At 36.1% G+C, this 26,425-nt stretch overlaps 1 protein-coding gene across 5 annotated transcripts in view; it reads left to right on the forward strand.

The window, feature by feature from the left end:
• LOC106882356 (ubiquitin-like modifier-activating enzyme 6) overlaps positions 1-26,425 on the forward strand; it is a 417,419-nt gene that overhangs the window by 153,573 nt on the left and 237,421 nt on the right. For all 5 annotated transcript variants that reach the window (XM_089358757.1, XM_089358755.1, XM_089358756.1 and 2 more), the window contains one exon: positions 24,974-25,068. In XM_089358757.1, coding sequence (XP_089214883.1) covers positions 24,974-25,068 — 95 coding nt within the window. The remainder of the gene's footprint in view (positions 1-24,973; positions 25,069-26,425) is intronic.

Below are 26,425 nucleotides of genomic sequence, written 5' to 3' on the forward strand. Positions count from 1 at the left end.
ATCACTTGAAATTACTCATGTAATTAGAAGAAAAGATCATTAACATGACAAGTTTTATCAAGACAGGTAAGGGAAAGAACTTTGAAATCTGACAACTTAAATAGAAAAATGTAATGTGGGAATAATTCTGATCTTTTGGTAGGTACAGTAACTCCAAATATCTTCAGTGAATTATGATTTTATATATATGTACCAAATCTTAGAAATGACTTGAGAAGGCATAGCTTTTATGTGAAATTTAATCTGATGGTTAACTTGCCTAGAAAAGGGTATGTGTCTATTTCTTTACCAAATGAAAATTGATCTAAAACAGGATTAGTATTCTTGCATTCATAGAGAATAGTAGCACTTGTTCTTGAGTTAGCCTTGACAGTAATTAAGTACCTTACTTATAGGACATATGGATTGGACTCATCCAATTACAAGTATCATTGTATCAACAATAAGCTCACTAAGAACATTATGTAAATGAGTTATTGTGTATACAATGGAAGTTGTACATACAATATATAATATTGTACAATATTGTATATGCAATGGAAGTTAAGGTTTTACTGTTGAAAGTTTTCATTTTAATTTATGTTCACCCAAATCAGCATTTGAGTAATTTTTCAGGTTAAATATTAAAAGATCAAAGTAAAATATTTCAGTGACAGTGAAGTAGATGTAGATATCAGTGGAAGGGTTTAAACCACTCATGATGATAACTACGCAGTAAGAATGTGAAATAACTGGATGGAAAAGATTTCTTGCTAGTATAATTTAGAAGCACTGATGATGATAATAACAATGATAATAGAAATGAGGATAATGTTAACAGTTTTGATAATAATAATAATAATAATAATGGCAACACTGGTTGGAGAAAAGACAACAGAATTGAAAACTAAAATGTTTTTCACCAGAAGCCAGTCAATCTATTAGGCAGATTGAATAATTTAATAAAATAAACAAGTAAGAGTTGCCAATATCTTGTTGAAATTTTCTTCAAACTAGAAATAAAACCAGCAGCTGTTAGAAATTTATCACACTGGTCTTCATAAAATGAAATTGCGATTTGAAAACTGAGGTTGCTAAATAATGAGATACAAAAACGTTTGAAATGAGGAAGTTTAACTACTATGAAATTCATTGAGGCTAGTCTGTATGCATGTATGTATTAGGTTTAGCCATATTTCTAACGAAGTACACCACCTATGACTTTAGATTAATTTTGAATATAGTTAGAAATTTAGTGAGGTTTAGTAAAAGAACTAACATTTTCCTTATTAAACCAAGGTTTTTTTTACACAACAAAACAAAAGACTCTAAGATTATGATGGAAAGTTTTAAGTATGAATACTATAAAATATGACATTTTCTCTCATAGAATCATATAATGATTTTGTACAGTTACCGTTTACTAAATTCCACTTCCAATGCATTTGTCAACCTGAGGCTTTGGTGGAAGGCAACCACTCAACAGTGCATTTGATTGTGAAGCATACTTACCAAACACACAGCCATGTCCTCATATTATTTTCTTGAAAAAAAAAAAGTCACCTTATATTAGTCCCAGTTGCACTTTAGCTTGAATATCTTTCATGATAGCTCTGCTCAAATGGGACTGCATTAAATGATGATGATGTATTACTCTGAGGAATTAGAGGCTGTTAAAGATCAGAACTGGTCCAAAATAGGAGTGATAACTAGTTCCTATTCTAACATTGGTTAGGGGTTTCTTCCATCTAATTGCCCCAAATGCTAATTTCTAAACCCAGTGGATACAAACACACACACACACACACACACACACACACAAAACAAGAGTACACAGTATGGAGTTAATAGTTTTACACATGCTGTAAGGTAGAATCAGAGATAGCAGATGTTAGAGAGATTGTTTCTTCTTTACAAATGAACCACTAAAACTACTGACTATACACTGTGTACTTTTTTTTTTTTCTCTTTGGTTTTGTTTTGTTCCTGGTACATTTTCATCAGATTACCAACCATACCGACACAGGCATTTAGATTATTGGATTACACTGGACTTTTTTATTGTTATCACACTTGTTAACAGCTCACTTCAACTGAAATGTTGTTTGCTGACTTTAATAAATGTATTTTCATTTAATACTTAAATATTTAAAACATATCTCAGCTATTTCGTAGCAATTTATAGATTTTTCTTTGTTTTGATCTTTCTTTTTCTAACAGGCCTATCCAGTATTCTTAGCCAAGAATAAATACCATTGCAAATTTACTTTGGTACCATTCCAATATAGTAATTTTAACTTGCTTCAGATAATACCTCCTAGTACATTTCTAATTTTAAGTGAAATTTTCAATCTTACTCTCCCCTGCTCTCTCTCTCTCTCTCTCTCTCTCTCTCTCTCTCTCTCTCTCTCTCTCTCTCTCTCTTTTCTCTCTCTTTCTCTTTTTCACTCTCCTCCTCTCTTCCTCCTTGTGCCAGTGTCTGTGGTTATTTTCTTTAGAATATTTCATCAATATTTCATTCTGTCTATTCTTTTAGTTTTATTCTGGTTATGAAGTAATGTAAATAACCCTGACCCTACATGATGTGTCTGAACCTATTTATTCACTCAGTCATTATGTTCATTGCAATTCTTCTATTTCAACTATGTTCTTTTTTCTACAATTCTCTTGCTGTTTCCAATTTGTTTCATTCCATGCAATATTTACTTAACTTGCTGTTCTTAAGAAACATTTGTGGGTAATTTACTGTATTACAAATAAAATAAATGCTATTGTTACTTTGCCTTCTCTTGAAATACCCATCATATATTTTTACACAGAAAACAAAGGAGCTCCTTTGTGGTCATATGTAGGATTGTGATTTTATGTAAGGAAGTGTGTTTCTTGGTTTAGCTGTTCTGTACAGTCTGCTATTGTATTGATTATAGCAATTTTACTTGTCAGTTTAACATAATTAGAAACCATAAATTGTTTATGTATTTGACTCTGTTGACAGACAAATCATTAATCACTGCATAATGTATTCTACTTTAACAGAAATGATTTTAACATGGATGTGTTTTTGTTACAATTCAATATTTATAATTTGTATTTTTGTCTCAACTCAGAAATTATTAACCATAACCATATGTAATTATTTGACCAAAACCACATATAATTTTGTCACAGACCAATGATTCTTAATCCCTACTATAAATTGTTATGTCTAAGTCTAGCAAATATTAACTATAATTATAAGTATTTTCATCACAAGCCTGTGATTATTAACCATTATTATAAATACTGAATTTTTGTTTCAACCCAATGGCTATTAGCTATAACCCTACGTATTTTTGTATCAGCTTTGTAATAGTTAACCATGCTCACATTTTTATGTCAAGTTAACAATTGTTATCCTTACCCATATGTATTTTTGTCACAAGCCAGTGAATTTTAATTGCCATGAAAATGCTGTTCCTATGCCAATGGTTGTTTGTAAATTGCCATATGGTGTTTCTTTTCACAAGCTATTTTTGAAAAATCTATTTCCTAGAGATTTTAGTCTCAAGATAGTGGTTGTTAACCATTTTATTACCTCATGTATCTTTGTATCAAACCAGTAGTTTCTGGTTCACCCGTGGCCAACTTTTGGTGCAGCTATGATCAAAGATATTCCAAACATAACTAATTTATCTTTTTACATATCAAGGACTAGATGTGTATCATACTTTTTTAAGATGGTAGGGTGTAATTTGATTGACTTTGATTGCTATTTCAGCAGGCTGAAATAGTAATAAGGCTGAACTAGCATAAGAGCACTCTTTTTGAATTGGCAAACCAAAAGTGATTTACCAGTGCACAACACATATTTGTCACAAGTCAGTCTTAAATGAACATTGCCAAATGTATTTTAGTATAAAGACTAGTTTGAGAAATAAAGACATAGCACAAACCAATGGCACTTAAGATATATTTCACTATCGAGACTTTTTGGCTGATAATAACTATTGCAAATTATTTTTAGTTACAAAGCAATCTTTCTTTGATTCATATTTTCATGAAGAGATTTACTTCTTTCAAATTCTCTTTAAGTTATTGAATAAAGTAATACAAAGCAATCTTTTGACAACAAAAGAACAAGCAGAATGCACAGATAGTGTTGATTGTTCACAAAGACTACCTAGCTTTATTTGTTCTAAAGTAGTATGTGCATACAATGTGAAATATATATAGATACCTGAATTTATATGTGTATAGACCTGTGTATATGTGAACTAGCTTTGGAAATTATGTATTATGAAATTAAAATAGTTCTTTATATATATATGAATACCCCATTCTGCAAAGGACTAGCAAACATATATATGTATGAAATCACACACATGTGTACATGCACACAAATCAAGACAATTGCAACAGTAATTCTTAGCTAAGAACACATTCTACTTTGTCAAAGGTCTTTCACAGGAGGTGAAAAAGGAATTAGGTGTAGAGGAATGGTATGTGAAAACCTTTTAAGGTATTGATGAGGGTACTTTTAGGTTAGGGTTGGGGTTGGCAACAATTTTAATGGAGAATTTAGAGTTGATAATCAGTAGAAAAATGTTTCAAGTACAGAATCCAAAGGCCCACAACAAACTGCTACTTGAGTCAGAGATGATGAGAATTCCTTATGCAAACTAAGAAGTGGCATCATTCAGTCTTGACTGTGTTCTTTATGCATTTTTATTTTTAATAGTTTAGTCAGAGTAGGAAGGATTTCCATGATCAGTAGAGATGAGGATGAAGTTATTTTCATACTAGGGATTGAGACCATATGCATTTAACAAGTTAGATTCCATTCAAGTCATCCAAAAGCTGCTGATAGATTAAGTATACAGCCCAAGAACTGAAATACTCCCTCCAATAGTTTTCACAGTTTCTATCCTCTTAATTTCATTAGCATAGCTTTAGTTGGCCCTAGGGACTCTGCTGTTGGACTAAACTTGAAAACATGTAGTTGTGAGATAGACTTCTTAACCACACAGTCATGCCTGTACCCTGAGTCTACAGTTTATTTGTTAAGTTGTTGGGCAGTGCCCTACATATAGTTCCCCCAACAAAATTGTTGACTGTCATTGGAACTGGGAAGGCACTTTAACCACCCTGCCCATGCATGTAGTCACTTGGTTGTTTGGTGACTGTTCATACTCAAGGGTTAGTGTGATTTGCCTAGGGCAGCCCTTGTTTGGTGATTGAGCTACTTGGATAGGACTGTCAGTATCGAAATGAGCCAGTTTCAATCTATCTATGGAAACCGTGTCTTGTCATCTGTCAATCAGGAGTTGGAACAATTTGTCTCCTAGACATATCACTTCATATGGGCCATCATAGGGTGGCTGGAGGGGTTCTGTCATGTGTCATGTCAAACAAACACGAACTTCGCCTTGCAGAGGTCACTTGGTATGGATGATTTAGGTGTACCATGTATTGATATGGGAATAGGACATAACTGGTCCACACCACTTATAGCTTAATTAAGCTATACACAATAAAACCAACAGAGAACAAGAGTATGTTGATGTAGAATTTATTTTGCTACATTTGGTTATACAACATTAGGGTGAAAGCAATCAACTGACTGGTGCTTCAAAGAAGTCCTGGATCACTGGAAGTTCCTTCACTGCAGACAAACTCACTAGCTAACCTACAGTGAAGTTCCTGTCTACAGTTTGTCTGTTATAAGTCCTTGGGTAGTGTCCTACAGTCCCATGATTACTGGTGAAACTAGACCAGTGATGATAGAATGGATATGTGGTGTCTTACGCTGTGTTCTATGCAAATTACAATAGATTGATAATGTTTTAATTTATTATAGACAGGTCACAGTGTCTATAATAGGATTAAGACAGTTTCTGATGCTATTAACATCCTCTGTTATACTATTATCAACAGCTTCTGCTCTGACCTACTCCATTATCAACTTCTGTTCTATCTGTACTATTATCAATCTCTGTTATAAACTGCACTATTATCACCTTGTACTCTAACTTACATTATTATTAAACTCTGCTCTAACCTATACCATTATCAATCTCTACTATAATTGTACTTAATATCAACCTCTGCTCTAACCCATACATATTATAGACAATCTTTGTTCTTACCTCCACCACTATAAACCTTTGCTCCAACCAACATTGTTACAGTCTACTGCTATTTTAGACTGTTCTATTGATTAGTACTACTTTAACACCTTCTTTTGCAGATTGCTGCTTCAACATAGACTATTAAAAATCCTTTAATCTTTTCTACTAAAAGCTGGTGCTTTGATCTCTCCACCACTGTGAACAGTGATTTTTCATTGTTGCATTTATACTTCACCATCACAATAATCATTACTATTGCATTGCTACCATTTTCTCTCTCTTCATCACCACCATCATATTCATCACTAGTTTTTGTGTATTTGTCTTTCTCTGCTGGCACAGGTGGAATTGTTAGCAACTAGACCACGTCAAACCTAACCACAAAGGATTCTCTAGGAATCCTTTCATCTTTTACCTAAATAAACTCTATTTCACTAATTATTGATTTTTTTTTTCAGAAAAATTATTTGTATGACTAAACAAGGAAACTAAATCTGTTCCATTTTATGGTTTATTCTTAGTTGCTTCTCTAATTTAAGTAAGGTCAAGATAGCATTCATAGCTCATTACTGATTTTTATTTAAGAAAAAAAGACAATCCTTTAAAGAATAACTGCTATTTAAAGAATAGCAGCAGTTTGCAGTCTTTAGGTAGAGATATAATCTTTTGTTTTTGAAATATTCGATAAAATGTAAATATTCATATTGGCTTCTGTTGTTCCAGTTTCACTGAAGCTCTCCTGACTCTGCTCATTACCCATACTGTGTCCACCATTTCCCAGTCCCTCCCCCTCTTCACCATTATACCCAATCCTTTCTTCCCACAATATTATCCCCCTGGGATTTCCTCCCTTGTAACTGTCACAAGTCACTAACTTGTAACACTTTCAATGTCCACTGTATCATCACCAATGTTATCAGTCACAGAGAGCTAGTGAAAACTCATTCAGTGCATTTTCAACCAAACCAAACCAAACCAAATTAAAAAAAAAAAATAATAATAATAATAATAACAGTAGAAGAAAAATGGGAAGAATATGAAAAAAAATTTGAATGAATTCGTTTAGATTCTAAATTAACTTGAATAAAAGGTCCTAAATCACAATTTATTTTTCAGATTTATTTTTTATGTTTTTAATCTTATAGCAGTACCTGATTCAACATTTAGCTATGATTTGACCTTGTCTTCAACTACAACCAATCTTTTGGGGTGGGGAGTTTTCACTTTCTTTGCCTGTCAGACTCTCTCACACACACACACACTCACACTTTCACATAAATGCATGCATGCACACACACTATCACATAAACACACACTCTATCACATAACCACAAAGCTACTGTTACCTATTCTCTCCACCTTGGAGTCAGGTCTTAAAGGTGTGGTTAAACTCTGTAATTGGTTTAACTTTGCAATGGCGCTCCTACACTTAGTCATGACTATTCCTGTTATTCTTTTAAGTCTTTAACTATTTATAGTCTTCAGTCTCAGGTCAAACAAATATTTCCATTCACATTTCTTTTTATTATTAATTATGAAGGCAATTAAGTAGAGGCCATCAATTAAAGTCTAACTTTAGTGACCATTATCGTTGCTGCTGCAAGAGTGGAGAGAGTCAATGATGCAAGAGAGAGAGAGAGAGAGAGAGAGAGAGAGAGAGAGAGAGAAAAGGTGGTTGGTGCTGGCTGGATATTTTAAATATAGTTTACAGTTTAAGTGTCTTTTGTGCATCACTCTCAGCAAAATCTACAAGTGCCTTTGTTGATATTTAATTTCATTAAACAAACCTCTAATTTAAATATAATAAATACCAGTAATATACTTTCTTCTTTTATTGGTTTCAGTCACTGGACTGCAGCCATGCTAGAGTACTGCATTCAGTGGTTTTAGTCAATTATATAAATCCCTTTCTTATTTCAAGCTAGTACTTCTTTTGCCAATTGATATTTTATAAAATTGAATTGATATAAAAGGATAAAAACCCCCTTCGGTCATAAATGACCATGGGATTGCACCTACAAAGTTATCCTCTGGGGCACAAGTCTGGGCAAGGTTACTTATGAAAAACCAGCGGCCTCCCTTCTCCATGCCACCAATGTTATCCAAGGGAAAGGCACCAGTGGCATTGCAACTTATTTCTACAGCTGAATGAACTGGAGCAACATAAAATAAAGTGTATTGCTCAAGAACACAACACAGAGCCCGATCCAGGAATTGAACTCACTACCTCATATGAACCCAATGTTCTAATTCAATGTTCTAACCTCTAGTAGACCTAAACACATTCTAACACAGACACAATCTCATACATATACACACACAATCTCACAGAAAAAACATGTGAGTTTGTGTGGATTTCTTGAGGCAGATTTTTCTGTTGCCAACCCTTATCTGTTTCCAAGTAAGGTTTATACATTTCCTCATGACCAGACATGTTTTCACAGAAGATTGGAAACAAATGGCAATGTTTATGTGAGTGACAATGACACCTGTTTATATTGATCACATGCCAAGAGTAGGAGGCACACACATAATATAACATTATGTGTGTGTCTATGTGTGAAGGCATGTTGCTTAGTAGTTCAGGTATTGCACTCATGATCACAATATTGTGGTTTTGATTCCCTGACCAGAGAGTGCATTGTGTTTTTGGGCAGAACGCTTCATTTCACATTGCCACCAGTCCACTCAGTTGTAAAAAGACTGCATTGGACTGGCTTTCCTTTCAAGGGGAATATGTTGGCCTGCCTACCAGTCAGTGGGATGACATTATTTGAAAGCTGCAACAATGTGATGAAGTGCATAGTGATCAAAGGTGTGTAACAACATCCAATAGTCTATAGTAATACGGTGACACACAGACACATATATATATATATATATCTTGTTTCAGTTATTAGACAGTGGTAACCATGTTGGTGAACCACCTTGAAGAATTTTTAATCTAATAAAGTGACCCCAGTACTTATTTTTTTAAGCCTGATACTTATTCTATCAATCTTTTTTTCCCAAACTGCTAAGTTACTGGGATGTAAACACACCAACACCAGTTGTTAGGCAGTGGTGGGGACAAACACACATACACACACACACACACACATCATCGTCATTTAACGTCCGCTTTCCTTGCTGTCATGGGTTGGACAGTTTGACTGAGGTCTGGAGAGCCAGCGGCTGCACCAGGCTCCAATCTGATCTGGCAATGTTTCTACAGCTGGATGCCCTTCCTAATGCCAACCACTCTGAGAGTGTAGTGGGTGCTTTTTACATGCCACCGGTACAGGAGCTAGTTAAGTGGGCCTGGCGTTGATCGTCTTTGGATAGTGTTTTTTATATGCCACTGGCATCAGCTATGTTCGGATGGTGTTTTTCACATGTCACGAGCACAGGATCCAATCGGGGGACACTGGCATCAACCATGTTAGGATGATGCATTTTACAAGAGGCACTGGCCACAGCTATGATTTTGGGTTTACTTGACTCAACAGGTCTTCTTAAGCATATCATATTGCCCAACACATCGAGTATACTCTTAAATGGGCCGGATATGCAACAGTGGCATCGGCCACGACTATGATCTCACTTTAGTTGACGGGTCTTCTCAATCACAGCATATCTCCAAAGGTCTCAGTCTCCTGTCATTGCCTCAGTGAGGCCCAATGATCGCAGGTCATGCTTCACCACCTTGTCCCATGTCTTCCTGGGTCTACCTTTTCCACAGGTTCCTTCCACAGTTAGTGCGTGGCACTTCCTCACACAGCTGTCTTCATCCATACATAACACATGACCATACCAGTGCAGTCGTCTCTCTTGCACACCACATTTGATGCTTCTTATGCCCAACTTTTCTCTCAAAGCACTTACTCTGTGTTGTCTATGCACACTGACATTACACATCCAGCAGACCATACTAGCTTCATTTCTTTCAAACCTATGTGTCCTCAGCAGCCATGGCCCATGTTTCACTACCATGTAGCATGGCTGTTCACACTTGTGCATCATACAGTCTACCTTTCCTCCTGAATGAGAGGCTCTCAGTTGCCAGCAGAGGTAGGCGCTCCCTGAACTTTGCCCAGGCTATTCTTATTCTAGTAGCTACACTCTCAGAGTAACTAGCTCCACTACAGACTTGGTTGCCTAGCTATTAACTACTTCTAGTTTTTCTTCCTGGCGTGTGATGGAATCTGTTTTCTGTACATCTTCAGTGTTTATTGCTCCTGTGCATTTGTCACACACAAATATTATCTTCCTGGTTAACCTTCCTTTGATATTGCTGCACCTCTTATGTGTCCATAGCTTACACTGGGTACATTGTATAGAGTTTCATAAATCAGGTAGCCTTTTCTACAGATCGAGCAGGACCATCTACTTGAAGAAGTTTGTGATTCATCAGCCTTCTTACTTACTAAGATTTCGGTTTGTGCTAGGTTAACCCTAAGACTCTTTGATTCAAGACCTTGCTTCTACACTCTAAACTTCATCTCTAGTTCTGGCAGTGACTGGGCTATTAGAACAAGGTCATCAGCATAGAGGAGCTCCCAGGGGTAGTCTGTCTTGAATTCCTCTGATATTACCTAGAGGACTATAATGAATAAGTGGGGGCTGAAGACTGATACTTGGTGAACCTCTACTTCTACCTGGAATTCTTCACTATACTTGTCAACCCTCACCTTACTGACAGCATCCCTGTACAGAGCTTGTTTAGCTCTTACCAACCTCTCATCTATCCCCAGTTTCCACATTGACCACCAGATAAGGGATTGGGGGACCCTGTCAAAGGCTTTCTCCAAGTCAACAAAAGCCAAGTACAGAGGTTTATCTTTGGCTAGATATTTCTCCTGCAATTGCCTTACCAGAAATATAGCATCAATGGTGCTTCTACCTGGTACAAACCCAAACTGCATTTCCTCTAGGCTAACTCTCTCTCTAATTAGTCGGGCTATGACCCTCTCTGTAATTTTCATCACCTGGTCCTATAATTTGATACCCTTGTAGTTATTTCTGTCTACCTTTGTAGCAGTTGACTATGGTGCTGCTACACCAGTCATTGGGTATGACTTCTTTATGAACTACCTGATTTATGATGCGGGTGACATGACCATAACCCACATCGCCCAATATTTTAAGCATCCCAGCAGTGATTCTTGATGTTCCAAGTGCTTTCCCTGTCTTCATATCCTTAATTGCTTTATTTACCTAGGTACAGACAATTCAGATAGCTGATCCCTTAATTGGGTCAACTTTTGGCAGACACTCCTCCTCCCATTCATTCTCCACATTCAGCAGTTTTTCATAATGGCATCTCCAAGCCTCTTTCTTTGCAGAATCATTAAACGTAAGGGCACCGTCACCCATGCGGACACATTTCTCTCCTATGACATCATGGTTTTCTCTCACACACTGTCTTGCAATCTGAAATACTTCAGTTCTTTGGTCCTCATGTTGTTGAACATTGGCAAACTTTTTCTTTTCTGCTACTCCCTTGGCTATACTTACCTGTCTCCTTGCTTCCCTTTTGACTATCTGATACAGTCTCCTGCTACCCAACTCTTCCAGGCCTGTTTCTTTGCTCTAATGGCCCTGTCTACAGTATTGTTCTGCCACCATGTTACCCTAGGTCTGGAAGGGACTTTGCACCACCCACAAATTTAGTCTGTGGTGCTCAGTAAGCTGTCTTGCAGGAACCCAGCTGCCTTCTGTATCACAGGACTGTAGCTCTTCCTCCCTATCATCAAATTTCTTGGTAAATATATCCCTAAATCTCTGACAAAGAGGTTTCTGCAAAGTTTCTTTCTTCTACCAAAATTTTATCCTCAATATTATTCAACCCATGGCTATGAAAGACAAAACTTGCTCATTGCTTAAGATAGTGGGATCAAACATCCAAAGCCCTATTGTTGGGAATCTAACATGTTAACCACATGACTAGATCTGCACCGCTCTCCTTTCCTGTTAACAATTAGTATTTTTCCTGGTGTAAAGAAATCTTTATTATTGATAGCTTTGAATTTTTCCCTGTTTAACAGGAAACATTTTCCATCCCAACTTCACACATGAATGATTAACAGTTAAAGAAGGAAGAGGAGCATTCATCTGTAAAATCAGTTGCTCTAAGAAAACGTATGAGAAACAGGTCACAGACCCTACCTTTTCTCTTTTCACAAAAACTAAAAACAGCAATGGAGAAAAAATTATAGGATGAGAAAAAATTTAGTGATTATTTGATATCAATTTTTAGACAGAATGTTTTTACTTATTGTAGTAATAATTTTAGTCCATTTTCACATTCTAAGTTCAAATTCCACTGGGGTCAACTTTGCCTTTAATTCTTTTGGGGTTGATAAAATAAGTACCGTTGAACACTGGGGTTGGTATAGTTGACTTACCCCCTCCCCAGAAATTGCTGGCTTTCTGCCAAAATTTGAAATCAGTAATTTTAGAAAACACATAAACACTACAATTTCCAATGTATTATCATTTATGTATTGGAAACATGTTCCACTACATCCTCCAGCTAGCAAGCCAATAAGGAGCGCCTTCAGTATCACTTGAGTTGCCTAAAATTGCAGCCAAATTTCCCTCAAACCACATTCTAATTGAAAAAAAAAAATGAAAAGAACAGGTGCTCTGTCTTAAAAAAATACAAGATTGTCAGCCTTTGATATCAACAAATACAAGATGATCACAGTGTTGCTACCTTTGATGTCAGTAAATATTTGTTTGATGAAAATTATTTGGAAAATGTTCTTGCCTATGGGGCTCTATCTTCTCACATCTCTTAAATAGGAAATTTCTTTTCAGATTTCTCCCTCACAGCATGTTGGCCTGCTTCTATCTGATCCACATTTTACTTACTCTAAAATTTTGAAAATTCAATAATTACTTCTCTAATTGACTGCCTTCCAGAATTGTAATCGTGCACATACATACACTCCTCTGCATAGATGGTACCAGTCTTCATTCTGTTTTATCCTTGGTTACTAACATTCATTAGTAACCAAGACACTATACCTAACGTAGGCTACTTCCCTGGAAACATCCTCTATCTCTAAAACAACAAACTAATCTCATTCATTAATTTTAAAAAATAGTTGTTAAGTCATCATCATCATCATCATCATTTGAAATCCACTTTTCCATGCTTGCATGGATCAGTTGGAATTTGCTGAGACAGATTTTCTGTCTACATCTCCTTCCTATCACCAACCCTCACCTGTTTCCAAGTGAGGTGATATTTCCCCATGGCAAGACATGTTTTTTACAGAGGAACATTGTTTGTATGATGGTGGCACCCATTTACAACCATCACATGATGTCAATACAAGGGCACCCCCACCCCCACACACATGCATGCACGCACACACTTTCACACACACACACACACACACACACAATGGGCTTCTTTCAGCTCCCGTCTACTAAATCAAGGCTTTGGTCAGCTCAAGGCTGTAGTAGAAGACACTTAGCCAAAGTGCTGCATGATGGGATGGAACGTGAGACCACTTAGAAAGCAAGCTTCTCAACCACACAGTCACAATTTTATATATATATATATGTGTGTGTGTTTGTGTGTGTGTGTGTGTTTGTGTGTGTGTGCACAAATAGATGTATGACTGCTATTGTTATGCTTAGAGTTCCTCATAGATTATTATAATTCACTCTTCTTCCTCTTAGTTAAGTAACTTCTATACTGGATGGTATTGCTACTTATGAACTACAAAGCAAATGTAGGAGAAATAAGGATAAACACAAGTTTATATTAAAGTTCTTATGTGTGTTTCACCATTATGGTTGCTTGGAGCCTTGTAATAGGTGTTCCAAACAACCATTATAAATATATATAGTGTGCGTGTTGATCGAAAATGGATTTTATTCTTCTTGCGAACATCAATTCTGCAGGAGACTTACCTGAATTTGTACTTGGATTGGGGATCACTCCATATATTCTTAAGAAATTTGTCAGTGCTTCGTCGTTACTTAAATTCATTCCTCACTTTTCTTATCACTCTCTTAAAGGTTCCACAAATCTTTCTACCTGTCCATTTGACTTTAGGCGGTAGGGTGGAGTGAGAATATGCTTTATTGCATACCTTTTACAGAAGTTTTTGAATTCATACCCAGAGAACTGTGTTCCGTTGTCTGAAACCAGTGTGTCAGGAACACCATATCGTGCAAACAATTCATATAAGAACTTTATAATTGTCTTAAAGGTTGGTCTATAGCACTGGCAAACCTGTGGCCACTTAGTATAGCCATCCACTACGATTAGGTAGTAAGCGCTGTTCACAGGTCTGGCATAGTCAATGTGCAATGTAGACCATGGGTTCTCCACTGCTAGTCACAATTAATATTTTACTGGCAGGGCTTTGACTGCGAGCACGCAACCTTGGCACGTTCTCGCCAAGTTTTTCATATCTTGACCCATAGACAGCCAATAGACATCCTTCCTGGATGTCCACTGTGAAATTGTTGCAATACACCTTTATGAACTGTCGTTGGGCATACATTAGAATAGTGTTGCAAATTGAAAAACTACTGGCATCTGAATTTTTATTCTGTTTATTTTTTAAAGCTTCTTTTATTTTCATAATATACTCATCACCTACAGCTTTCATTCTTATATCCTATGCTATCATTAGTAGTTCTTCGATAACGTTCATCATAATACTTTTAATTTCACTTTCTGCCTGCAGTGCAGCTATTACAGTCTCTTCTAGGTGGTTCCATATTTTTTGGAATTAATCTCAAAAGGCAGTCCACTTGGCCAATTTTTTTTCAATGGAATGTATTGCATTTTGAAATTATAAGTTAGTAATATTACACTCCAATGTTGATGGTGGTTCGCAGTATGAGTTGGTAACCCTTTTTTAGACCCATAAATTGATGGCAAAGGTCTATGGTTTGTTTGTTATAAAATCTTATGCCATGCAGGAACTTGTGAAATTTTTTAACTGCAAAAATAATTGCTAGGGTTCTCCTTTTCAATTTGACTATATCTCTACTCTACCACTATTAGCGAATGTGAAACATGAACCACTGGTTTTGTACGTCCATCTTCATATTTATGAAGTAGAACTGCACCTAATCCATGCTCGGAAGCATCAGATGCTACAATGATGTCCATTTCAGGATTGTAATGTGCTAACAACAAGTCTGAGATGAGAATTTTTTTTATTTCTTCCACTTTATTCCTTTTTTTAATAAGTTGTTCAATGGAGCTCTTAACTTGTGCATATTAGGAATGTAGTTTTGATAATAGTTTGCCAACACAAAAAATGCTTGTAAAGTTGGAATATTTGTTGGTGCAAGCATATTTCTTATTGCATTTGCCCTTTACAGGTCAGGATGTCTACCACTTTTATCACTTATTAATTAGGGGTAGAAAGATTTTGCATTTTTCTTCACTCGAAGTGAACCCCAAAACATTAATTTTCCTAAACACAGCTTTTAGGTGTTCCAAATGCTGTTCATGAGAATTACTCTTGATTAAAATATCGTCCAAGTACAGGATTGCAAATTCACAATTAGATAACACAGTATCCATGGTTTGCTGGAATATTGCTGGTGCCACTTTAAAACCAGAAGGTAATCATGTGTACCTGTACAATCCTCTGTGTGTACTTATTGTCAAATACTTTGAGCATTTTTCATTTACTTTTATCTGTAAATAGGCTTCAGACAGATCTAATTTGGAAAAACTTTTCCCACCATTTAACTTTGTAAAAACATCCTCTGCAGTCAGAAGTGGATGGTGGTATGTTTTTAAGCAGTTGTTCAATCCTGTAGTGAAATTGGCACACAACCTAATCTTTTTTTTTTTAATACATACTATAGGTGCCACCCACTTTGAGTAATCCACCTTTTTGATGACTTCACTCTTTTTGAGTCTGTCCAACTCTTCATCTACAGTTTCAATTGCCGTGAATGGTACTTTTCTGCTTGCTTTAAATACAGGTACAGCGTTTTCACTTACTTGGAAATAGGCTTCCATCATTCTACATAGACCTAAATCCTCTGATAACACTTGTGAGAATATTTTTTTCAATTTTCTCTTCAGTTCCTCTGAAGACTTGTTTATTGTGGGACTACCATTTATGTTATTGCAGTAAAGATTTATGGGGAAGTGCCATAAATCGAATAGTTCAAACCAATCTGTGCCAAACAGATTGAATGTATTATCCACAACAAATATTTTGCTTTGCACGTCTCTCCCCGAAATGTTTTGCCCATGAAATGTAATTTACCGCCTGTTACACCACACACTATTTTTGCTGTTTTACATGAACTTGGTTTACCAATTTTTTCCAAGTGAAAACACCTTAGAACTTTTTGCGTTTGAGTCTCGTAGTCTTGTTCTACAATGAGAACTTCTGTGTCCCAGCTTCTGACAACTATAGCACTTTTTGTTTTTAAACAGACAATCCTTTTTGTAGTGTAGGCTTCCACAACCATAACATGGATTGGGGCCTGACACTTTTTTTGATTGTGCTTCATGGGACAACACATTAGAGTTTTTGCAGAGTCTTTATCCTGTATTGTTTTCACATCGTGTTTAAGATTTACCATAGTGTGACATCCTTCTACTATGGTCTGTAGAGATAAATCCAGGTTCACTTGCTCCATTTTCAAGAGAATCCTTGCCCGAATTTCTCTAGCTTCAGGTGCTATAAGTCCTTGCATGAAGATAAATGATTTGTACATATCCTGAGTGAGATCCTAGAGTTTGAAATTTTTGCACATATGGTTGACTACTCCATCGTAGGTGATAAAATCATCCTCCTCATTTTTTGTTAAGTTCCAACATTCCATTCTGGTGTTGAATAATGAACTTCTGTCACAAAAACTTTTTGAAAGCAGTTCGACAATTTCTTGGAAACCACTCTCACTCGACTTTTTGGGAAGAATAAAGTTACAGTAATGCTCATGTTCGGCAGGAGCTACCTTGCATAGTAAAAACCTTACTTTCTGCTCTTCTGACCTTGACTTGTAGTTGTTGTTAAAAATTTCCTCGTATCTTACGCAGGAAACGTAATATTCCCCTCTGGATTGTACATAAATTCAGAAATTGTGTTAGCCATGCCATCTGATATAAATGAGCTTACTGGATTTTTGAACTTCACCGACTGTAACTCAGTTAATTGTTGTTGTTGCAGTATTTGTTTTTGCAACTTCTGTAGGTGTTCCTGTTGCTTCTCTTGAAGCTGTACTATTGCAGCTAGTTGGTTTTCCATGATGCAGAAATTGTCAAATAACCTATGTGAGTTTTAAGCAATCCTCGTCGCTAGATGTTATCTCATTATAGATAAACAAATACACTGCAACAGTGTAATAACAATATAATCAAAACAAATAGCAGTAACCACATGGAATGTATCTTGCTTGACTTGCTTGTTATAGTAGTCAAACCTTTGTAAAATCAATTTTTAAATAAAAGGAAGGACTCATTCAGAAATGTAGATGATAGGAAGGAGTGCAGGGTACATTGAAACCTGCACTTCAAAGTTTCAGCTTCTACTTTTAGAACCAGAAAATGTTTCAATGCTGAACAGCAGCTGACCTTCCATACAGCAAAGTGTGACACAGATTAGTGTTCTATTTATAGATCTGAAACATGGGAAAGCTGCTATGTATATAATATAAACAGTTTGCATCCACCCACACTTTTAGAGAAGGCTACCTGATTATTAATTAGTAATTCTTCATTCATCAAAATGCTACAATCATTAGCCATCTGTACCCCTCCCCATGATCTGACACCATTTTCTCCTGCTCAACAATGGTTCTTACTACCCTGAGATGGGTTCCACATTGACAATAGCTCCCTTGATACACTTAGATATTCTCTCTCTTCCCTTCTCTCCTTTCTCCCCACTCTCTTTCTTTCTTTCTTTCTCTCTTCCTTTTTCTTCTTTCTCCTCTCTCTTCTTGCCCCTCACTCCCTCTCTTTCTCCCCTTTTCTCCATGTCTCCCTCTATCCATCATCCCTTCTCTCCTTGTCTCTCTCTCCCCTTCCCTTTCCTCCCCTCTTTCCATCTCTCTCTCTCTCTCTCTCTCCTATCTTCTTCTCTCTCACTCTCTCTCTCTCCTATCTTCTCTCTCACTCTCTCTCTCTCAAAACATCATACTTTTTGCTAACCCTTCCTTTCTAACCTGAAATGCAAATTTCTGAATCTTACTTACAGTTTCATTCTACATATGAATCTAGAGAAATTTGAGTTAAATCAACAGTACTGACTTTGCTGGCCTTAAAAAACCTGAATAGACTGTTAGCATTTCCTCTCTACCTTGCAATGGGGAGAGTGGGAGCTATTCACCATGCATCTGTGCATATATGCACAGGTCTGAGCAAGATTTTTTTTAAACGAAGACTAGAAGATACCCATGCATGTAGGTTTAGCCTAGCTCTGTGCCACTGATGTTTATCAAAAAGAAAAGCCACTGACTTAGACCAGTATAGCTTGGCACAAGTGTTGTCAGAACACAAAGAAGCAGAACAGACACCACATCTTGCTTCATTCTCTAGCAGTTCTACCAATCCACTGTTCACAATTGATACTTTTTTTTTTATTAATTGAGCCCCAAAAGGAGAAAAGGCAAAGTTGACCTCAGGTGGATTTGAACCCAGAGAGCGGAAAGTTAAAGTAGAAACTCTGAATCATTCTATTCAGTACACTTACAAGTCTGCCAATTCACTACCAAATCTATTATTATCAAGGTGGCAAGATGGCAGAATTGTTAGCATGCCAAACAAAATGCTTCATGGCATTTGTTTCAGCTTTATGTTCTGAGTTCAGTCGTCTTTGTCTTTCATATTTTCAAGGTGAATAAAATAAGTACCAATTGAGCACTGTGAACAATGTAATCGATTGGCTCCTTGCCACAAAATTTCAGGCTTTGTGCATAAGATGATGAGTTGACAGATTGGTGAGCATGTTGGACAAAATGCTTAGTGGCATTACTTTTGACTTATATTCTAAGATCAAGTTTCACCAAGTTGACTTTGCTTTTGATTCTTTCAGGGTTGATAAGATAATGTACTAGCTAAGTACTCCCTTCCTCTTCCTAAAATTTCCTGGTGTTGGACAAAAATTTGAAATGTCGTTGTTTCTCCTTATCTTGTAGCTATAAAACTGATATCAAGACAGAACTACGAAAATATAGTCTTTGGTCCATTCGAAGAACTAATGCTTCATCCTATGATTATCTTATGAATGTTCAGCTTGTCTGTAAATCTTTCATCTTCTAGATATTAAATCATCCCTGACAATTCTAAGAATTTTCATTTTTATAAAGAATTTGTATTTTCATTTATTCATTTATATATTTATTTATTATGCTTACAAAATGTCTTTAGACTTATGAATTCACAGTTTAAATTCTGAATTTAATTTATATCCTTTATATATATATATATGTCAGTAAATGGTGGAGTTGTGTTAACCGCATGTGGAGAAATAATAGGAAACTAAAAAATAATAATAATAATTGATTCTGGTTTTATTGGCCACAAGGGCTAATATAAATTAAAAACATGTAAGGACGAAGGTTACAAAGGGTTTTGTCCGAAAAGAAGAAAACGTTCATGTAAACAGTGGAAAAACAGAGAAAGATATAACAAATAAAACTCCCAATAGGGGGGGGGGGGGGCTTCGAAAGGTTACATGTGGAAAAACCCATAAAAGCCACACGAGCCTGGTCAGGAAATAAAAAAGGGGTATAGAGCCCCTTCTCCTTTTATATTACCTTTTTCTACAGGTGTATCCTCAGAATTGGTCTGTTCATACTGGCCATTCTTCCAACAGTCACCCATCTTTCAACAAATTTGCTATGAGACACCCCTTCCCTCTCTACTCTCATCTTCCTTTTCAAGTGGAACTTGAAAAAGTTGATGAAGCCTTGGCCAAAGAGGAAATTGTCTGACTTTAGCCCTTTCAAACGGGTCCACCATACCACCATTTTCGCTACAGCCACTAGACATAGGAAAATTGCCTTGCCCTCCCGGTTAAAGGAGGTCGGCGGGTCAGTCTTCACGATGGATTCAGCTGATAGCCGGATCTGTCCTACACATGACAGTAGCTGTTCGACATAAATCCATAGGTCAGCAATACTCGGGCACTGGATGAGTGCATGCAGAACGGTTTTGTCATCCTGAGTGCACCTTGGGCAGGACTGGCTGACGGCACTTCCGTGCCAGTAGAGTTCATTTCAAATAGGCAGCACCCCTCGGTAGCACTGCCAGGTGAGGGACCTTTAGAAGTTATCCATGGGCCCCGGCCCGAAAGTTCTTCTGAACAGACTGTTTAACTGATTATCTTCGACGCCCAGTTTCCCCGAGAACATCATCGCACTTTTCCTCCACTAACCCTCTATAGAACGCTAGAGTGGAGCTACTACCGATCGCATTGCCCGCCTGACTGCAGGCGGTAAGAGCTTAAGGCAGAATGCTAAACTGAAAGCATATTTTAATATAGATGTGTATAAGGAGGATTAAAAAGGATTTCTAACCGGCTTTCATTGCATGGCAAATTTTCAAGAAGAGAGAAAATGAAAATAATGTTTTTTACAAAAAAATAAAAAATATAGAAAAATAAATATACCAATACATTATACTGTCTTTGAGTGTTTAAAGTTCAATGGTAATCTATGTAGATAATTGTTAAAAAGATTAGGATGCATGTAATTTAAATTCCTTATATTCCCTTTCTATCAATGTAAAGGCAAAATCTCTACACAAGAAAGAATCAACAAGGAGAATCTTTTTATAGAGAAATTCCAAACGCTTCTTAACATACAAACTTCTCAGTGACCATATTCCCTTCTCTCACCTACCCAATGAAATACATATAAATTTACTTCTTGTTTCTCTAAGAACAGACATAAACTTCCTGTTGACAAAGAGTCCAGAACTCCAACTAAAGAGTATAAAACCCACAGAATTGTCTTCCCTTACACCTACTTCCTGTTTTGACATCACACTTCCTGTTTAACATAAACTTTCAGCCTTTTCTTAAACACAACACACATCTTAATTACATGCATCCTAATCTTTCTAACAATTATCTACATGGATTACCATTGAACTTTAAAAGCTCAAATACAATATAATGTATTGGTATATTTATTTTTCTATATTTTTTTTTTTTTTGTAAAAAACATTATTTTCATTTTCACTCTTCTTGAAAATTTGCCATGCAATGAAAGCCAGTTAGAAATCCTTTTTAATCCTCCTTATATACATCTATATTAAAATATGCTTTCAGTTTAGCATTCTGCCTTATTATTATTATTATTATTATTTATTTTCCTATATATATGTATATATATTCACTGGTTTTCAGACATTGCGCTGAGGCCATGCTGGGGCACTGCCTTTAAGAGTTTAGCTGATGCCATTTTTTTTTTATTTTGATGCCTAGTACTTTTGTGTTCATTTCCATTTATTTAACTGTTGAGTTATGGAACAAGCACACACACACACATACACACATTATACAAGTTTCCACATAGTTTCTGTCTATCATATCTCACTTACAAACCATTAGTTGACCCAAGTCTATTGTGGAAGACATTTGTCCAAGGTGCCAACAGTAGATCTAAGCCTAAAACCACAGGGTTGCAAAGCAAACTTCTTAACCATACAACTATAAAAGCAGAAATTCTACAAATTGTACCTCCCCGGTCAAATTTGATGTCTTCACCGCTCAATACTTCTTACTTGCATATTTGCAATTATCTGCATATTTTTCCCATTCAGGTAACAACAGCTGCAAGTGTCCGTCTGGTTGACATCTGTTTCATGTAGCCATAACTCACTCTTAGCAAATAACATTTTCTTCTCTCTAAATATCAACGAAAGTTTACCTGCCTCCTGTTTGTTTCAATAATTGAAATGAATGAATGCATTTAAATGTATATACATAGAGTCTGCCATGAATGGAGAGGATTGGGTTGAGCTTGGTCCATTGAATAAGTCATGTTAATTTATGACATGGATTGAATGCAATTAAAAGAAACATAACCAGCCATCAGAGTTGTTGGCTGGTGTATGGCAGAGAGATTACTGAGTTGGCATAGATTTGATGATCAAGTTCTGATGTAAGCACATACCCCTCATAACTTTTTTATTCCTACAAATTTTTTTTTTTGATTCTGTCTTCTGCATAATGGAATTAATACGATTATGCAATAAAAAATAATTTTCTCTTACACATAACACATTTGGTTCTAGTAGAGATATGTGCTGGTCAAATGATTTTCTTTTACACAAACATGTGGTTCTAGTGGAGATATGTGGTTAAATGATTTTCTTTTACACAAACATTTGTGGTTCTAGTAGAGATATGTGCTGGCCAAATGATTTTCTTTTACACAAACATGTGGTTCTAGTGGAGACATGTGGTTAAATGATTTTCTTTTACACAAACATTTGTGGTTCTAGTTGAGATATGTGCTGGTCAAATGATTTTTTCTTGCACAAACATGTGGTTCTGGTGGAGATATGAGCTGGCCGCCATGCATGATTGTTTAAAACTTTTTCAATTTTGATTTCAAAGTACTTAAAAAAATTATTTGGAAATCATAAAGAGAAATGAATGGCAGAATTGGACTGTCCATATTTTAAAACCAAAAATTTAAAAAAAAAAGAAAAAAAAACAGTGGAAAGTTTTGGAATTAGGTGGGGTGGGGATTAAAAAATTTTTTTATTGCATAATCGCTTTAATTCCAATTGAAAAAATTTTGTGAAAATTTGTAAAAATGAAAAGGTTTTAGTACATGCTTACATCAGAACTCCACCGGTTTGATGTATGTTGGATGAAATTGGGAGGGTGGGGGTTTAAGATACGAGATAGTTCAGTATAGATTGACTTGGTAAGGGTTGATGTAGTTAGATCAACCCCTTCATAGGCAAGATGGTTCAGGATTTAGACACATAGAGAGATGTTACACTGCTCATAGAATAATCTTTTATTGACATAGGAAAAGACACTAATGTTGCAGTGGTTGTTGTTGTTTCAACTGAAGGCTCAAAGCTTGAAATTTTGGGAGTGGGGACTAGTTGATTAGATCGACCCTAATGTTTCACCGGTACTTAATTTATTGACCCTGAAAAGATGAAAGACAAAGTCAACCTCAGCAGCATTTGAACTGAGAATGTGAAGATGGACAAAATACTGCTAAGCATTTCACCCAAGTGCTAGCGACTCTGTCAGCTCATCACCTTAATAATAATAATGATAATAAAAATAATAACAACAGCAATAATGGTTTCTTTTATTTGTCACTGGGGCACCAGATGAGGGGAATGTTACAAGAAAAGTTTACATTTGGTGTGTGTGTGGCAGGGCGTACATAAAAGACAAGGGAAAGAAAGTAAGAGCAGGAGAGATTAGATAACAAGTATATGGCAAAATCAGTAGAGGGGTTGACAAAATACCTTGAAATATTTAGCTGCACACCCTGACATTCTGAGTTCTGAGTTCAAATCTTACTGAGGTCAAAATTGTCTTTCATCCATCCATCCAGAATCAATAAAATAACTTAGTTGACCAGTTAAGTACTGGAACTGATCTAATTGACTGCATCTATTCATCCAACCAAAATTTTAGGCTTTGTGAAAAAAAATCAGTAATAATGATGTTAGAAACCAATAATAATGATGATGTATTATCTCAAAATATAAACTAATGTAATCTATCGAGTATTTCCACCCTGATTTCTCCCATCCACCCTTATATAATGCAAGGTAGCCATGTTTCCCCTCTACAACAACAAACTGCTTCCTGTCCTTCTATCATACTTTAACCTCTCAACACCCAGCATGAAGCCACCTCCCTCTCAACTATACTCCTACTCAAGTAAAGGGGACTTTTAAGTCTTGTGAGCTATTCAGTTGCATAAAGTTATGTAATAAACTCATCAATACTGATAACATGAAAGAAAAAAAACACCCAGTACACTCTATAAAGTGTTTGGCATTAGGAGGGGCATCAAGCTGTAGAAACTATGTCAAGACAGACGGAGCATGATGCGGTCCTCTGACTCACTGGATCATATCAAACTATCCAACCATTCCAGCATGGAAGACGGACATCAAATCATGTTGATGTAGTGTTACGTCATCAAGGCCCTTTAATATAAAACAGTTAAATCATTTCAGTACTTTTAGATGTTTTTAAAGCTTAAACTTTATCTTTTATCATTATATTTATATTTTCATCATGATCATTATTTTAACATCTAATTTTTTCATATTTGCATCAGCCAGATGATAGAATTTGTTGAGGCAGGTTTGCTATGGCTGAATGCTCTTCCTGTCAACAACCCACACCTGTTTCCAAGCATGGTGAAACATGCTTTTCACAGAAGGCTGAAAATGAAGAATCTTACCTGTATCATGATGATGACAATGATGATGATGCTCATTTACAACCATCATGTGATGCCTGGACAAGAGTATACTATCTCTCTCTGTCTCTCTCACTCACACACACACATGCATTCGCACATGTTGGACTTCTTTCAGTTTCCATCTAACAAAGTTAAGCTTTGGTCAACTCAGGGCTAAAGTATGAGGTACTTGACTAAGGTATTGCATAGTGGGGCTGAACCTGAGGCCTCATGCCTGGAAAGTAATCTTAACTATTCACCCATGCCTGTATCCATGTTCTGTTTAACATAGTCTTAGAGACATTATGTATGTAAGAATAAATGAGACGGTTGTACTGTTTTTTTATCATATGTCTGTCTGATTAGTAATAACTTGGAGTTATATCACCCGCTATTTACTATGTTAAACTCTTCTACTATGGAGTTATATAAAAAAAAATTTTTGTATGTCTTTTGTAATTTAACATTTATCTAAAATTATCATCTTTTATTCTTTTCAGTCGACAGAGATATGTTTTGGGTGACACAGCCATGAAAAGGATGGCACAAGCATCTGTATTGCTGTATGGTGTTGGAGGTCTGGGAATTGAAATTGGTAAGGAGTCTCACATTATTCTCTCCTTTATATTTTTCTTCCTTGTTTCTTTTTTTGATTTTGGGACCATGTCCCTATTATGTCTACTCTTGTGGAAATAATAAAGAAATTAGATTATTATTATTATTATTGTTGTTGTTCATTTCACTTCTCAGAGGTCTTGGTTTCACTTGCTTCAGCTAATTTTGTAACAGTGGACAACAACCTGTTATCAAGGATCTTACAGGGTCTTCTTCCACGATACTTAACATCCAAATACAAATCTCAAAATCCTCAGTCCTCAATAAAGCAGTTTTCTGAGCATGTTCTACCTTCATGTCAATCCCGATTTCTCTAACAAATTTCTCAAACCTAGTTGTTAAATACTTCTTATGCTCCTATAATTACTGGGACAAAAGTTTCTTCATTGTCTACATTCATGGGGGCTTTTACTTCTCAATTTTTTCCAGTTCTTTATCATTCACTCATACATTCTCAGGTATGACAGTATCCATGATCTTGATTTACTTCATCATTTTATCAAATACAACAATGTCTGGTCCATGAGCAGCAATCACCTAAACGCAATGGGTTGTAAAATCTCACAAGACCGTATTCTCATCGTTCTCAGTGACACCTTCTGGTTTATACTTGTGTCATTTCAATGTCCTTTCAAAATGTACTTCTCACACAATCTCCTATGAGCATGCATAGCTACATTATCATACTTCCTTTTGAGCCAGTTTACTACACTCTCTCCCACAATATGTGAGACTGTTTCATTTTTGACACTACACATCCTATAAAGGGGTGATTCAATACTCTTATCTATTTGTAACTTATTGTAATTTGTTCTCAAAACTTGTTCCTGAACACTGCATATCAGTGCATCAGTGCATCCTTTCAGATCACTATCCCTTAGCCACCTCCAGATGTTGGCATTGCCTTCCCTTCCATATCTTTGAAGTATTGCCCATGCATCACTTTCCAGTTGATCAATCTTTGCTCTTCATCTTGTTAGATTCTTTTGGGTGTGTCACATTTTCACTAGGTATCGTGTTGCAATGTCTAACAGCAACAACCAAAGGTTTAATCTACTATTTGATGTACCATGCCAAACTGTTTTCCTCATTGACAACACAGCTCTTGTATTCTATAAGCCCTCTTCATTCCTTGTTTCTAGACATATACAATCTACGTCACTTTTAAAGTGCAGTTCCATGTTCATCGTCATCACTTTCCTGGTCTGTCTATCCATTTTTTCAAGCTTATTCTTTGTCTATTTAACAACACCTGTGCCATATTGCATTAAAGAGACAGTCCATGTATTTATTGCTTAATCAGTTTGAATATTAAAGTCCCAAGCAAAGGTGGTACC

Source organism: Octopus bimaculoides, chromosome 10 (assembly GCF_046866305.1).
Source record: "Octopus bimaculoides isolate indiv1 chromosome 10, ASM4686630v1, whole genome shotgun sequence".
NCBI classification, from domain to species: Eukaryota; Metazoa; Mollusca; class Cephalopoda; order Octopoda; family Octopodidae; genus Octopus; species Octopus bimaculoides.